This window comes from Urocitellus parryii, chromosome 3 (genome assembly GCF_045843805.1).
Source record: "Urocitellus parryii isolate mUroPar1 chromosome 3, mUroPar1.hap1, whole genome shotgun sequence".
In the NCBI taxonomy this organism is placed as follows: Eukaryota; Metazoa; Chordata; class Mammalia; order Rodentia; family Sciuridae; genus Urocitellus; species Urocitellus parryii.
The window spans coordinates 165,242,873-165,259,626 of record NC_135533.1 but is presented as its reverse complement, the minus strand read 5'-3'; the positions used below and the strand labels follow the sequence as shown (position 1 = coordinate 165,259,626).

The following is a 16,754-nucleotide window of genomic DNA, read 5'->3' as shown; positions in this document are numbered from 1 at the left end:
GTTAAAATGGATACTGACTCTGTAGGAGATGGTGGAATTTGAAACTGTGGGTTTGAGAAATAGGCCTGTCCTTGGGTCTGAAAGTGAGAAGAAAAAAGCAAAGTCCAGGATCTGGATCACCAGGACTATAAGCTTCCAGAAGCAGCATTGAGCACCTGCCCAGATTCTCCAGGGCACACAGTTCTTCCCCAATTCCCACCAAGAGGCTCTCCACCTACCTGGGGTCATGATGTTCTTTGGCCTTTTTGGTTTCCTGTTTTGATTACTATTACTTCTCTTTTCCTCTTCCAAAATATAAGATGATGAATTCGGAGCATGTTCAGGCAAACCCTGCTCCTATCACCCACAACTGATCCATCAACTAAACTACACAACATCTGGAGAGCTGGAGTAGCCTGTGCAGCTTGTATTGTAGTGGATTTTTTTTTTTGAATGAGGAAAAATAATGGGACAGTTATAAGTTGGAAAAAGAATTGGGGCTTGTGCCTGGGGCAAGCAGGGTGATGATGATGAGGATGTCAAGTCAGTGGATTTCACGTCTGTACTTGATATTCAGCTATGGATGCTCCATGGGGGAAGGGAGGTGGTCCTTCTTTCAACATGCCTGCTGGGGACTCAGCACTGTGTCTGGCCTACGGGAGGAGCTCAGTTTTTGTTGAATGGCTGCATGTTGTCCTCATTCTCTTCCCCTTACCTTCTTGGAACAGTTGGCTTAGGAACTGCAAGTACAGTGTTCCAAGTCCTACCCTAATCCTACAAGCCACAGTGACAAAACGGGCAATTTGTGGGAAGGTAAAGTGTATGTTTAATGTCTCCTGCCCACTTCCTGATACCCAATCAGATTCTGGCAGAGACAATGAATAGTTATCACACTATAGGTGCTTACTTCACATATACAGAATGATTGACAGGATTGGGTCTAGCCTCACTTTGCTGGAAAATCACCTGTACCAAATATACTGGATACTCTAGAATTGTATGTTCATTTCTCTCTCTCTCTCTCTCTCTGTCTCTTTTGGTACTAGGGATTGAACCCAGGGGCGCTAACCACTGAGCCACACCCCAGCCCATTTTTATATTTTATATAGACACAGGGTCTCACTGTATTGCTTAGGGACTCCCTAAGTTGCTGAGCCTGGCTTTGAACTTTCGATCTTCCTGCCTCAGCCTCCTAAGCCACTGGGATTACAGGTGTGCACCATCATACCCAGCTTGTTCATCTCTTTTTCTTTCCTCTCAACACTCCACCTAGCCACATACATTCATGTATTTAACAAATCTTACTAGGTAAAATATTTTTGTGTGCCAGACACTGCTAGATAATGGGGATACAGAGATGAACAAGAATGAATGTGGTGCTGGGTGCAGTGGTACACGCCTGTGATCCTAGAGACTCAGGAGGCTGAGGCAGGAGGATCGCAAGGTCAAAACCAGCCTCAGCAACTTACAGAGGCCCTGTCTCTCTAAAATTAAAAATTTACATTTAAATTTAAAAAATGGGCTGGGGTCTGGGAGTGTGGCTCACGAGTCAAATGCCCATTAGGCTTGATTCCAGATACAAAAAAAAAAAAAAAAAAAAAAGAACATGTGTATCTTTCCTTCATGGTGCTGATAACCATGAGAAAATTGGCAGCCAAGTTATTTTGGGTTTGGGACAGATGGGTGGCAGGTGAATACAAGCTAGATTCGGGTAGTTAGCGATCCAGCTGGCTTTTATAAACAATAACTGTCTCCATTAAACTCCCAAACACAGTGAAAGAGAAGACACCATTCTGGTGCCAGTGGACAGTGGAAGAGACATGCTGGATCTATCCAGCCACCTGTGCTTACCTTTTGACACAGGACTCAATCATGTCACTTGCCATCAGTTTCAGCCGCTGTTCCAGATGCTTTCCAAATTCTTCCTCGGGCCAGTGCAGGTCCCGGATGAAGGTCTGAAGGGCATCAAGTTTCCAGAATAGATCTTCCGAGGTGCCTGATCCATTACTAGCAGGACAAGAATTAGAAGACAAGAGTCACCCAGTAAGCCCCAGGCTCTGTAGAAATGAACACAGAGACAACCGACGGGGGGTGGGGGTGGGCTAGGAGGCTTTAGGCAAACAGTGGCTTCCACATACAAAACGACGCGTGTTGGCGGTGGAGGTGGGGGCAATCTCCACCGCAGCTTTTGAGTTTTACCATACAGGACCTAGTCATCTTTGCTCTGCCAATTACTCCAGACCAGTGAGACGTCTGAAGAAGGGGTTGGTTCCATAGCAACTAGGAGAATGGCGTATGGTAAAAATCAGCCTTCCTTCAATAACCACATTAACACATGTGATGATTCAGATGAAGGCCACGCACCAGGGGGAGAAGTCAGTTTCCACGGATAATAACTACATGGCAACATGCAGTTATTAAGATTCAGGGTTTCATGCACTTCCCCAGCTGCCCTCCAGAGCGGAGGCTTCTTGGAGATTGCACAAGACTTTTCGGTTTTAGTGCTAACAAAGTGGTGAGCGAGGACCTGCTTTCTCTCTTGAAGAGCTGGAAAGAAACTGGGTGGGGGGGATCAAGACGGGGGGACACCTGGGTACCCCAAACCCAAAATTCGTGTTCAGTTTGATTCTCATTCCAATTTTCACAGACCAGCCTGCTGCACAGGCAGCCCCAGGAGGAGGGGAGTCAGGGCAGGGGAGGTGAGTGGACCAGAGAGATTTGCAATGCTGCAGGGCTCAGAACCTGAGCTCTTTTTTCGGCCATACTGTCTTACCCAGTCCTCTGTACAGATGGGGAAATGGGAGGTGATTCCTTTCTGTCCAATGATGACTAAGGGACTTTTACCTGGGGCATCCACGGAAAGCCTGTGTATAGGAAATGATCCACTCTCATCTTGCCCTTTGCTGGCTTTCTCTTTGGTAACAATTCCTTTTGGAGCTCTGAGGGGTGGCCGCCCCCCCTACCCTCTTCCTCGCATACCACTAATGCTAACACGGTAATTTATAAAATGCCCAACACACCATGCATTATCACTTGTTCTGACATCGTCTATAGAAACAGATGAGAGTGGGTGTTTCTATTGTGACAGATGCCAGCTGCATTGAATTAATGCTTCAGAGAGAAATATAGCTAGTGCATAAATGCATACACAGCTACTGCGGGGTGGGGGGGGTGGAGGGACGGGGCAAACTCCCAACATGCCAGGAGGGAGCCTACGGCCTGGACCGACAGGGTAATGTTTTCAGGACAGACCAGTCTGAGGTCAGTACGTAGATGTTATCTGACACGTAGGAGCAGGTAACATGGAAACACGTCCTTAAAATGAAAGGTGGCAAAAGGAGGAAATTGGAATCATGAAAAGATATGGAATCAGGCATTTCCTGGTGGGTGATAGAGAATCCACGCCTCCTTCTCAGATACTGCCATAAGCATCATGCAGAAGAGATGCTTTTGTCTCTCTGCGGAAGTTCAGCCTTTCCCCTCTGTCCCATCCTAGGCCTGGGAAAAAAAGAAACCCCAACTTTGTCTAGTCTAAGCCCCGTTTTGGAACTGCATGGTTTATGTTTTAAATCATTAAGTACATATGAATGCAATAATTGGTATTTATTACAACAACATTTTGACACCCATCTGGTTTCAGAGTTTCAGAAAATTCTCTTAGGTTTTTTTTTTCTTTGAAGAGCTTATTATTAAGTTTTGACATGAGGAAAAGAATATTTTCTTTTTATTTTTAAGATAAACTGCTAATGTTAAGGCAATAGCACCAAGATTATTTTGATTGCTAAGCAGTTACCAAAATGTGTTCCCACTCATGCCTTAATTAATTGAACGGAGACCATTATCTGCTTTATTACAATGTCTTGATTCATATCTTTTCAAAAACAGTGTCACAGAGCATGCAGAGAAGAAGGTAAGAGAAGCTCTAAGATATTTACTTTTAAATTTTAAACAGATGCTACCTAATCTAACTTTTAATAGAGTCATCTTAGCATGAATATGATATGTTTTTCTTAGATGATTTTTTTTCCTGAGAAATACCTTTTTTTTTTTTTTTGTTTTGGAAGGCTTTAATTTGTTGAACATATGATTTCATTGTGAACTTGAGAGCAATTAGAGGTTTTTAAAAATGTGAGGTAGCTTTGGAGAAGCCAAGCAAGAAGCCATTTTAATGCCCTGTTCTCTACCTGGAGTCTATGAACATTAAAAAAAAGCTGACAGCCGTCCTGACGAACGTGATTTCGAGATTTCAAAACATCACTGCCAGTTTCAGATCATTTTTTTTATATTCCTTTGATAATAACACTTTCCTTTGAAAACGTGCCAATTTATTCTTTCAAGAAAAAGCTTATCTGGCCTATAATTAGCTGTGGTCGAAGAAAAGGATCAAAGGAGGGTATAGAATTGCTAAACCTTATTTCACTTATTAAATCATGCACGTGGTTCTAATTTAATTTCCCTGAGGTAGAATTTAGGGGTGCTGGATCTTCTTGCTAAGGAAGAAAGGGGAGAGGATTCCTTTCCTCAGCTAGAAGAAATGGCTACTCAATGCTTCCTCCCATGAACTTCTGGACTTGAGGAAGCAATCCAGGCACCAAGAAAACTCACCTCATCCAGCCCTGATATTAGCAGAGATGAAGGATGACCCTACATCTCAGACCACAGATGACGTGGCTACCCCAAATTTAATATTGCCTGGTCTGAATCTCGCATTTTCAAATTTAGAGACCTTCTCGCTACTTAGATCTCCAAAGATCCTTACTGTAACTTGATCTAGAAATGAATCTTTACATAGTATTGACATTATTAGGGCTTGATCCATTCAGAAATTTTCATTTAGTCCTTCAGAAACTGTTACTACATTCTGCCATTTGCTGACACCGGAAATATGCTTTGCGGCTCTAACAGTCTCTTAGACTCCTAATTATTATTATTTTTTTAAAAAAATAAAAACTCAGCTTCTAGGGAAGTGTGCTTCCCTTTTAAGACTGGGATCAGGCCAGAAATGACTGGCCAGCCTGTCCAATAGGTTTCCTGGACTATTTTGGGGTGACTAACTCCCCAGAGTCATGTCACCTGCATGAAAAAAAAGGGAGGGGGGGTAAAATCCTTTCGCAAAAGAATTCAGGAAGTGAAACATAGTCCTCAAGTGTTCAGTGGGCGTAAGACAAATTGTTAGTGCTGTATATATAGCAAACGTCTTACAAACATGATGTATGCCAGAAATAAACAATATTGTCTCTGCATGATCAGCAAAATATGTCTAATTATCCATCTCCATCTCTGTTATATAGGATGTATAGAAATAAACAATACATATCCATGCCAAGATCACTTAAATTTAAATTAGATCTAATGTGAACTGAATACACACTCAGCATCATATATAGCAGCCATCCATGACGGTGCCGAAAAAGTAGGCATTTGAGGGATGCCTAGAGGGATGTTAACTGGTAGATTTGGTACTTTGGGAAGGTTCACATTGGGTAGGTTCACATTGGGTAGGTTACTGGTTAAACTCCTGTGGAAGAAACAGACAGAAAGAAAAAATACCATCACAGTGACAATGCAGATGTGGCAGAAGCACAACGACTGTTGTAAATAAATCGGCTAAGTCCACAGCAAGACAACAGTAAGAACTCAAGCGACACACTTCAGGAAGCAGCTTACGGACGGCAGCTGGGATGTGGCTCGGGATGCAGAGAGAAATGATGCACGTTAATGGAGAAACAAACAGAAAAAAATCAACAAGGAGTGGCTCAGAAGGGCGGACCCTCTCGGAGGGCCCATGAGCAATGATCACATTGTTTCAATGTCTTCGGGAGGGGCCTTCTGTTTCCAGATACATTGTCAAAAGAGTCCAGAAGAGAACTTGCCTCATACTAAGAACTTGAAGTTCATGGAATTAATTCTTGGCATGGTGGGCGGACCAGGCTGGGGCTGCTGTGAATTAGGTAGAATGGACAGCAAAGGCGGAGGAACAGGTGGAGGGGGTAGGGGAGAGGTTGATTGACAGGTGTCGTGTTTAGAGTCTGCTAGGAGGAATAAGCTCTGGTGTTCATGTAGGGGGAGTATAACTAATAAGAATGTGTTTAATATCTCAAAATAATTAGAGGAGAGGAATTTGAATGTACTCATCACAGGAAACAAAATCTATAAGGATTGATATGCTAACCACCCAGTTCATGGATACCCAAGGTGCACATGAATCAAAATATCACTTCCTACCTCACATGTATGTATAAATAGTAGGTGTCCATCAAAAAAATAAATGAAAAATTTAAAACAGAAACAATGGAGCACATTAACTTTCTTAGTCTCATTTATAAGGTATTATCCATAGAGACACACTTTTTGGGTCATGTATTAGATACAAGACAGGATAGAAAGCTCATCCCCTTGAACATACACAAAATGGTGACATGCAGAAGTTGAATTCTTTCCAACTGCTATTTCTAAAGCTGGGAAGTATGTGCAACGGGGTGACAGAGTTGATGGCAAAGAAGAAGAAATCGTATCAAGAAGGATCAGCTCTGAGTAATTTTATAGAATACTTAAAATGCAAACTTTCTGCCCTCCCCAAACTAAGATAAAGTACAATGGAGAAATGTTTGTATACAGAAATAGACACCTAGGGGGAAAAAAAAAAGAATCCCAAATGCAGGACTCATATCAAATTCTTGGACCAAAAGTGATTTCAAATGTGACTTCATGTCATACATAGTAGGTGCACTTGGATGTGGGATATGTCTGGGAAGGAACCAGGATTACCGGGGAGGCTGGGGATGCTTTATTTCTTTATATGAGTGATTGTTAAATAGATGTGTTCACTGTGTGAAAATTAATCAAGCTACACATTTTTTTTCTATAAAAAGTTAAAATCAGTTTAAAATGCAGAAAATATTGCTGGACACCATGGCACGTGCCTATCATCCCAATGGCTTGGGAGGCTGTGGTAGGAGGATTGCAAGTTCAAAGCCAGCTTCAGCAACTTAGCAAGGCCCTAAAGGAACTCAGTGAGACTCTGTCTCAAAATATAATATAAAAAGGGCAAGGGATGTGGCTTAGTGGTTAAACCCCACTGGGTTCAATACCAGTTTAAAAAAATGCTCCAAATATTAAAAATGTTATCTTTTCTCATTTTTTTTTTCAACAAAGATGGATCATTAATGTAATGGAAGAGGGATGGGTGGTTTTATGAGTAAAGAGAGAAAATAAAACAAAACAAAACCCTCGACTTGAATCAACTGCCTCTCTCTGGAGAGTCCATGTCACGGACTGCTCCAAAAGCTGGCACTGAATGCCTAGGAGTGGCATTTTAAGGGTGTGCTATCCAGCCAAAGTCACTGGCACGGTAGAGCCCAGCCCAGCTCCGCATCTGAGAGGAGCCTTCCTATTTAAGTGGAGTTGACAGCACTTTGGCAAAGGAATTGAGGTTCTCGGTTTTGGATCTTGCAGGAGAAGAGCAGGGTTTGCCAACGAAGCTCTGCCCCGGGGAAGCTGTTTGACTAACAGGACTCCTGGAGGGCTGGAGCTGCCTCTGGGGGCTTGCTCAGCAGGGCAAGCCTCTTTCTAAGTCAGAAATTCTGGACCCTTGTAGATCATTTGGACGACTGACACCCTCCAGAAACAAGTTACTCTTTCACAAGGGTGACATAGCCCTGGCTGTAGAACGAAAACTCTAGAAGGCAAAATTGCCAACCTGGCATCCTCTCCTTGAGTCAGAGGAACAGGTGTCTCCCAGATTTATCTTTTATACTTCTCCTTTTTGGGAAAGCCCACTAAACACCCCTACTTGGAAAGAAAGGGTGGATTTGTGGGGATGGCCTAGAGAAGGTGAGCTAAATATGAGTACTAAGCAGAGGAAGAAAAATGGAACTCTTCCCTCCGTGTGTCTCTGTTTAACTCAGGAATTTGCCTTTGAATTCAGTCCCTGGTGGTTCTCAGTCTTAAACACTGCCATGTAACAAATCCGTTAGCAATTTCCACTGAGACATGTGTAAGCCTATATAAGCAAATGTGATCATTAAATGATACACACACTGAATAATGATCAAGGAATTAGGAGATCCTAGAGATGGCAGCCTGGAAAGTTAAAATGTCAATTCTGAGCAAATTAAAAGTAGCTAGGAATGAATAACATACAAATGTATGCAGAAAAGCAACTTAATTTAAACATATTAGCGGATGGTGGGTACACAAATTAGAAGTGAGCTTCATTTTGCACACGAAAATTAAAAAAAATACTTATATTAATCAAAGCCTATTATATTTGTAAAATATGACAGTTTGGCTACACTCCTGCACTGGCCTCATATAGAGACATTTCCTTCAGGGACATATCATAATGGTCAACTTTTAAAATGATATAACATGCTTGATATTTCTGCCTTAGCAAAATAATAGAGTGTATCAATGATGTTACTAATATTTCATTTGGGTATTAAAGAACGTATTAATAATCAAAGAGGTGAACTGCAAGCATAATATTTCACTATTATCCATGGGAAAGGGGAGAATGTTCTAGTTGCACTCAGTCCCCATGATCAGGATCCTGGAGCTGTCGGTGGTTGTAATGAATTATTATGTTTAAAGAGGGCCCTTTATCAGTCATGCTTCTCTGTTAAGAATCATAACTTATATGTCACCGGATAGTACAAGATGTGTGAACTGCGGTTCTAAAAATGGATACATGTTAAAAATCAGATTCATTGGGGCTGAGGCTGTAGCTCAGTGGTAAAGTGCTTGCCTGGTATGTGTGACGCACTGGGTTTGAATCCTCAGCACCACATAGAAATAAATAAAAATACTGTATGTTCATCTACAACTAAATAAATATTTTTTTAAAAAACAGATTCATTCATTTTGGGGACCCTGATGAAAAAGGATAACTTTCATTTCATTCCCATCTGTGAAGCATTGGATTAAAAAAGTTCTCATCTACCCTCTCACGAGGATGAATGTTTATAGCTGTGTGTGTGTCTAATCATTTCTATTGATGGGGATGACCAGAGGTGGAGTCATTCCTTATTTCCTGGAATTTATTCTGTGCAAGACTAGATACAGAACATGTTCTACTCTTATGAGCCATTTTTTGCATGAATATATGCAGTGTATCTTTTTTGGGGGGGGCATCAGGAATTGAACTCAGGGGCACTCAACCACATCCTCAGCCCTTTTTATGTTTTATTTAGAGACAGGGTCTTGCTGAGTTGCTTGGGGCCTCACTAAGTTGCTGAGGCTGGCTTTGAACTTGTGATCCTCCTGCCTCAGCCTCCTGAGCCGCTGGGATCACAGGCCTGTGCCACTGCACCCGGCTATGTGGTGTATCTTGTCTTGTCTTGGTGCACTGGGCATCAAAACTCTCTCAATGTTCTTAGGTTTAATCCTACTTTGGGGGCATGGATATCCTTTGATATCTTCTCAAGAGTCCATAGTGACTAACATTCATGACCCTCTCCAACTTCCTTATCCATAGGAATTTAATACCACAGATATACTGTTTATCTGCTTATGTACTGCATGTAAAAGAAACAGGTGTCTCACAAATTTATCCTTTCACTTCTCATTTTTTGGGAAAGTCCATTAAACATCACTACTTGGGACTAAAAGGTAGTTTTGTGGGAATGGGCAGGAAAAGGTAAGCTAAATATATGAAAAGACTAACCTACTTTACTATGCTCTGTAAAATGCCAATTTTCACCAGCTTGGGGATTATAAAGCCCCCAGTTGAGGATGCAATGCCCACAGAATTAATATCCACACTTCATGGGATTTTGGAACCTTTCAAGCCTATCTCCAAGGCTTGTTTCCTCCTTTCAAGATCATGATGGCCAAACGGAACATTCCTCGTTCCTTTTGCAAACTCTGCTTCCTACCCTGTTTCTATTTCATGCTCTTTTCCCAACACCCCTATCCCTTTTGAAATTTTAATCTCCAAGCCATTATCTTCATGGTCTCACAGTTCGCTCCCTCTAATCTATGATCTTGCAATTCTTCCTTATGGTATTTGTTCACTGGTAAGTATTTAGTTATTCTTCTTGTGTGAATGTTGCCCAGGCTCAAGTAGATTGAAATCTCTGCAATCGGGGGAATGTATCTTTTCTTCTTTCCTATTCTCATCACTTTCCTATTGTTATCTTTACAATCTTCAGCCTGTGTAACTTCTTTCATCAGTATGCCAATTAGTCATGAGGAGTCACTGAGCATAGGTTATATCCCAGATCCCTGCTCTAGCTGCTAAAGTGATAGTGACAATCTTTTTTTTGGGGGGGGGGCGGATACTAGAGATTGAACTCAGGGGCACTCGACCACTGAGCCACACCCCCAGCCCTATTTTGTATTTTATTTAGAGATAGGGTCTCACTGAGTTGCTGAGGACCTCACTATTGCTGAGGCTGGCTTTGAACTCATGATCCTCCTGCCTCAGCCTCCCAAGCTGCTGGGATTATAGGCGTGTGCCACTGTACCAGGCTGAGATAGTGACAATCTAATGTACAGATATGAAGAGGCACATTTGCAGGAATGTGAGCATTGGAAGAGCTTGGTTATTCTGTGCTTGTTTTATAAAGGACTGCATGAGTCTCAGCAAAATCAACTGAGGGAGGATCTTGGTGGCCCAAAGTCATCTAGTGACATGAGTTCCCATGCCAAATCTGATCCTTGTCAATTTGACACTAGGCCATCTACACGTTGCTAAATTGTCTCTGGTCTGATATTTCTTATGATTAAAATATTGACATCATTAGCAATCTGGAAATGGACATTAAGTTTTAGATTTTTCATATGCATATCTCAGGCAGAAAGGAAAAATGTGCATTTTGAGAAAAGAGGAACCCACACTTTACTGTGTGCATAGATCATGAGGCAGCATTTAGATTTACCATTTGAATCCATCCTAACCTAAAATTATAACTATGGAGCCAAGGATTCCTGTGCTTGGAGTGTTCAAGGAGAGACTGAGTGACCACATGTCAGGAAAAGGCACTGGGGATGGGTTGGGGCAGGTGCTAGACTTGGCCAGACTTTGGATGAGGTGCTTTCTGGGATTTCGTCTACTTTCAAGGCCATATGACCAATCAGCAATGAGCCAACAGCAAAGAGCTGTGGAAATGCTGTACACCTGCTTGTTGGTGGGCTGCTAGGAGGGGTGCAAACCACCTGCCCAACTGTGGGTGGTGATCCTGTGACACATCCTGATGGACATCCCAGAGAGGTCTCCCTTCAGCTGTGGTTAGAAGCTCTGCGGGGGCAGCTTCCACCAATGTGCAGAGATCCCAGCCAGGACTGCATATGGCACAATGAAAATAGATATAGTCTCTCTTTTCTCTCCTCCCAGAGATGGAAAGACAGCCGCTGGATTTTCAGGGGAAAGATGACCATAGGACTTAGCCATTTTACCCTTTCCATCAAATAACATTGGTTGCATGAAGCCCAGATAATTTTATCTCCCTTTTCATTTATAGGGCCCTATTTTGAAATGAGGAAATTGGAAGGAAAAATAATACTTTTAACACTGTTTTTTTTTTTTTTTTTTTAAAGCAAACTCAACACATTGGTAGCATTTTCTGGTCAGAGAGCTGTTTTTCTTTAATGTTTTTGAATACTGGTGATTTCGAAGATAGCTTTTACAATGTCTTTCTCATTTTACCTGTAACCATGACTTCTGAAAAGTGGGAGAACAAGAACTATTTGAGGATAGCAATTGTTTGACAGAAAGGCTGGTGTGTGTGTGTGTGTGTGTGTGTGTGTGTGTGTATGTGTGTGTGTATTGGAGGATCGTGGGGCCCCAACTGAAAGGAATGAGCAAATCTAAATTTACCCAAGTCAGTTTCTTGTTTTTTGGGTGAGCTTGATGAAAAGGATTCCAAAAAAATCATTTTTACCCTTCATCCTCTGCCATTCTACAAAGCCGTCCCACACCTTCCTCATTCTGTTTACAAATCAGCTAATAAAACGTGTGTGGCTTCAAATAATTTTAATTTAGTCTGTGTTTTAGTTGGTCCTTTGAAATCTCTCCACATCCTCTGAAAGGTACGTACTGTTTAGTACAATTTTAGCACAAATTGAACAAACTGAAATCACACTCACTCGCCAACAGCACAGTTTTGGACGGCAAAGACTCCTTAAAATATACACGCGCATCTGCATAATTTCCAGGTGATTAAAATCACAACTCTGATTCCTTTATGAAGCTTCAGATCTTTAAATCATCAATCTACCAATTCCAGTTCTTTTCCTCAGTAAAAAACATCCCCAATAAAACATTCCCAGACTAAGACTTCCAATTGTGAAAACGATTTGAATTCTATCTTTACTTCTGATAGTACTAAAAATATTTAATGCTTCCAAAGGAATAGCAGTCATATGTTTGGCTTTTGAAGAATTTAACAGATTATAAAATGACTTCAGTGACATTATCACAGAGCTCCACGACAATTCTCAGACCCTGGGTAGGGACTGCTTAAAAAATCGATTTTGCAGATGGGAAAACAAATTACTAGAGTTTTGTTCAAGTGCTTGCCTTGGACGATGAGGTCCTAAATCTAAACCTTTTAAGGAACAGTGAAGGGTACTGATCATTTCTTCCAAGGTTTGTTGGCATTTATACATTTAAACCCAAATAAGTACATGCTATTTCAAGACCATTTTGTTTTCAAAATGGGGATATTACTCATTTAAATTTTTTATTTTATTTTCAAAGCTATTCTCCAAAGCAGAATTGTATTGATTATAGTGAGTGATTAAAAAAAAAAACAGTGTTGGGCACAATGGTGCACGCTTGTAATCCTAGTGGCTTGGGAGGCCGAGGCAGGAGAATCTCAAGTTCAAAGCCAGCTGCAGCAACTTAGCAAGGCTCTGAGCAACTTAGTGAGACTTTGTCTTAAAAAAAAAAAAAAAAAGAAGCAGGGGGTTGGGGTTGTGTCTCAGTGGTTAAGTACCCCTGGGCTCAACTCTGGCACAAAAAAAAAGAAAGAAAGAAAGGAAGGAAGGAAGGAAGGAAGGAAGAAGAAAGAAAGAAAGAAAGAAAGAAAGAAAGAAAGAAAGAAAGAAAGAAAGAAAGAAGAAAGAAAGAAAAGAAAAGAAAAAAATTAGAAGCCTCTCATTAATGCCTTACCATCAAGGGATCCAGTTTCATCCTCATGAGTTAAAAAGGCAACAGGGCCATGTCAAGAGGCCATTATCAACCTAAGGATGATAAGCTAAAATTTAAATTTCTTGGCATTTGCAAATAAAGAGTTACTGCCTATTAACTTGCTGTCAGTAGAGCAAGCTAGAAATCATTCCTTGTGGCTCAGAGAAAGCTCAGTCAGTCATATACAGTGGAATATTAGAGGGAGAATCTTAATTTAGGAAATTGCTTAAAAACAGGTCAAAGATTCCATATTGAGGACAAGCTTCTTGAATATTTATCTGGACTTACTGTAGGTCACTAGGACACAGTCCAGTCCCACTTTGTTCTATATGGATTGCTATGCCCCAAAGATGTAAAAGGAAACAAAAACAAAACCTAAAATTTGATAGGGAAAACCCCGAACCAGACTTCACTAGACTTTTGCAAACCACACCACAAACTCTCCACACAGGGATCTCTATTTACAGACAGGGAAGGCTGGGGCTGAGCCTCTGGCATCCTGGGGCACAGCCCTCTTCTTGGCTGGGGAATGGAGGTGACACAGACTCTACCAAACACAGTCAAATGGGACCTACGATGTGCTAGACAGTGGTGAACATGAACAAACTCAACCCACAGGATGTCCTGTGATTTTTTCCTGCAGGATAGAAAAATCCATTTTAAAATGCAGACTGTGGTCAGGTCTGGGTTAATCAGAGGTGAGCAAGATTCTGTGTAACTAGAATCTCAGAGTTGGCAAACTAGCCCGCTTTGTGGCTGTTCAGGATAAGGGTATGGGTGGACGAGTTGGGTAGGTAGTGTTTCCTGAAGTCATCTGGCTGTAGAGTTCTTTTTTGAGGTGTGTCTCAAGGGCCCAACCCAAGAATAGCAAACTATGCCCTGTTTGGTATATAAAGTTTAGTGGAACATAGCCACAGTCATCTATAAGTATTTTCATGATACAATAGCAAACTTGAGTAGTTGTGATGCAGATCATGTGAATCAAGAAGCCTAAATGTTTACTATCTGGCCATTTTTTGTTTGTTTGTTTTGGTACCAGGGACTGAACCCAGGGGTGCTTAGTCACTGAGCCACATCTCCAGCCCTTTGTAATATTTCATTTAGAGACAGGCTCTTACTGAGTTGCTCAGGGCCTCACTAAATTGCTGAGGCTAACTTTGAACTCGAGATCCTCCCGCCTCAGCCTCCCCACCCACTGGAATTACAGGATTAGTCATCTGGCCTTTTATAGAAAAAATTTGCTAACCCTCTGAGAACCCTATGGAACACACTGTGGGAAACGCTAATTGTTTGGGGTAACACAATTTGAGGAAGATACACAGTACAAATATCACCGCCAGGTTTATATCACTTCATCCTTATCAAACTTTGTGCAATAAAACAAAGGTTTCACTTCATAAAACATTTCTCAACCTCTTCCTCCCACCCCATTTGGGCAAGAAAGGTAAGAGAACCATGGTACGAAATAAATAGAGTGCTTGCTTTCTATCCAGGCTAACAATGAAAATGTCATGTAACACCATCAATCCATTTCTGGATGACTCTCCAGCAATTTGCACCCAAACTCCGATGGTATCAAAAGAGGTTTCCTTACTTGACTGGTTCCCATGACTCCCGCTCAAAGCCCCTGTGAATGGATTGTGCAATTGAGGACTCCATCAAATCCACATATCTAACAACAAGTGGGGCAAACAGGTCTTGCAGGTGTTTGTGGAATTTTCCATTGCACAAATTATCTAGAACAGAGAAGCAAAAGCTTGGTAAGAACCCACAGTTGCTTTATCAAAGTACAGCATACACACAGAGATGATGGCATTCTAAATTAAATACCCTGCTTTTAAGGAACTGATCCCTGCCAGTCCCCACCCCCCTGCCAAAAAAAAAAAAAAAAAAAAAGAGGAGAAAAAAAAAGAACCATGAACAGAAGTTCATGCTTCAATCTCTTTGGAAGAGAAATGACATTCAAAAATACTTTACTCATTTTGTGTCACTTAAGGAAAAACAATGATGTTCCTTCATGAAACAACACAATAGCAATGCATACAATCTTTTTTGGGGGGCGGAGGGGAGGTTACCAGGGATTGAACTCAGGGGCACTCAACTACTGAGCCACATCCCCAGCCCTATTTTGTATTTTATTTAGAGACAGGGTCTCACTGAGTTGCTTAGCACCTCGCTTTTGCTGAGACTGGTTTTGAACTCGAGATCCTCCTGCCTCAGCCTCCTGAGCTGCTGGGATTACAGGCATGCACCACCGTGCCTGGCTAATGCACACCATCTTTTATGTTTACCTAGCTCCCATTCAGTTACCAGGAAGAAAGAACATTCTTTACTCCCTCTCTTCCTCCCTCACCCTCTCTAGGCAAGGAAAATCTATTTTATAGCTACTATTTCCATAAGGCACATTGTAATTGCTTGCAGTTACTATTGCACCAGAAATCATTTTTGACTGAGAAAGCATCTTCTGATAAACAGGGCCCAGTGTGAAGAGGGTAAGCTAATTCATTTAATGGAGGACAAACAAATCACAAGGCATGGATACCTCTTCTCACACTGCTCTTGGGTTTTTTTCTTTGCAGTTAAGAGAGGGCCTCTCTGTCACAGGACACTTTCTGGAAGAAAGGGAAGGTCCCTGAGCTGCGAGGTGTGTGCATGTGTGTTTAGGTCACAAGAGCACCATGAAGCTCTCCATCCAACCCACGGTCTCACTGGGGTAAAGATGTTTTAGCAATCTGTTTGTCTGCTCACTACTCCAGAAAGTCAAACAGTCCAAGATGATACATACAGTCGGTTCGGAGAAAATCGTTCAGTAGCTGAAACAGCGGAAAACTGTCCCATGTATCTGGGGGTTGCACTTCTAATGCTGCATCCATGTCCACCGCAAAGAGGGACAGGAACGTCTCTGCGTGCTCCACCATTAAGTCCGACCACCACGCGAAGGCCTTTGAAATGTGGCAGAAAAACAATAGACACAAGAGGCGGTGAGTTTCTCTCTCGGATACAAGATGTGATCTGTAGCCCTCGCTGTTCAAGATTGACTATGCATCCAGCAGGGTGTGATCATTTTTATTGTAAAGAGAACAGCATTTTGGAAACAAATGGGGGCTCTCGGGGTCCAAGGCAGTGCTCCTCCCGATCCCAGGCCTGCCACGAGAACCTCTTCTCTGACCTGGAGGTCAGAGGTTGCAGCTGTAGAAATGACAGACGTGGAACTTCTGTTCAATTTACAATAACTCAGTAGGTTTGGAGTCATGCTGTCAATCACCGTTGGTGGCTAGTTCTTGCTCTAAAATATTAGAAGAGGGGAGTTTCTTCACTGTGTTTATGGGTTTTCTGCTGGTCTAACTTGAAAATTGGTCATTATGGATCACATTAGTCTACATGTCTGGGGCTTCATTTGTCTAGGGTCTCGTACAAACTCAGGGACTCGTGTTTCCCTACACGTTGGGGATGTTACTTCTATTTCAGGCTAAGTCCAAGGCAACCATTACTGCAATTGTCCTCTTTCAGCAGGGAGGTATTTGGTTTTGCATCCGGTCTGGAGGAAAGATCAGGCTTAAGCTAGGAAACACTGAGTAAAATCAGGACTTCACTTCTCTGGGGGTTGGACATGTATGTACATTGAAAACCAAAAAATATCAGT

General features: G+C 41.9%; 1 protein-coding gene across 14 annotated transcripts in view; it reads right to left on the bottom strand.

Annotated features, from left to right (window-relative positions):
• The window catches only part of Cadps (calcium dependent secretion activator), a 476,750-nt gene that overhangs the window by 85,573 nt on the left and 374,423 nt on the right, over positions 1-16,754 (bottom strand). For 7 of the 14 annotated variants that reach the window (XM_077795614.1, XM_077795616.1, XM_077795615.1 and 4 more), the window contains 4 exons: positions 15,897-16,053; positions 14,706-14,847; positions 5,351-5,497; positions 1,831-1,986 (listed from right to left, as the gene is read on the bottom strand). In XM_077795614.1, the coding sequence (XP_077651740.1) occupies positions 1,831-1,986; positions 5,351-5,497; positions 14,706-14,847; positions 15,897-16,053 (602 nt within the window). The remainder of the gene's footprint in view (positions 1-1,830; positions 1,987-5,350; positions 5,498-14,705; positions 14,848-15,896; positions 16,054-16,754) is intronic. The other 7 variants (XM_026411267.2, XM_026411270.2, XM_077795617.1 and 4 more) reach the window with 1 other exon arrangement.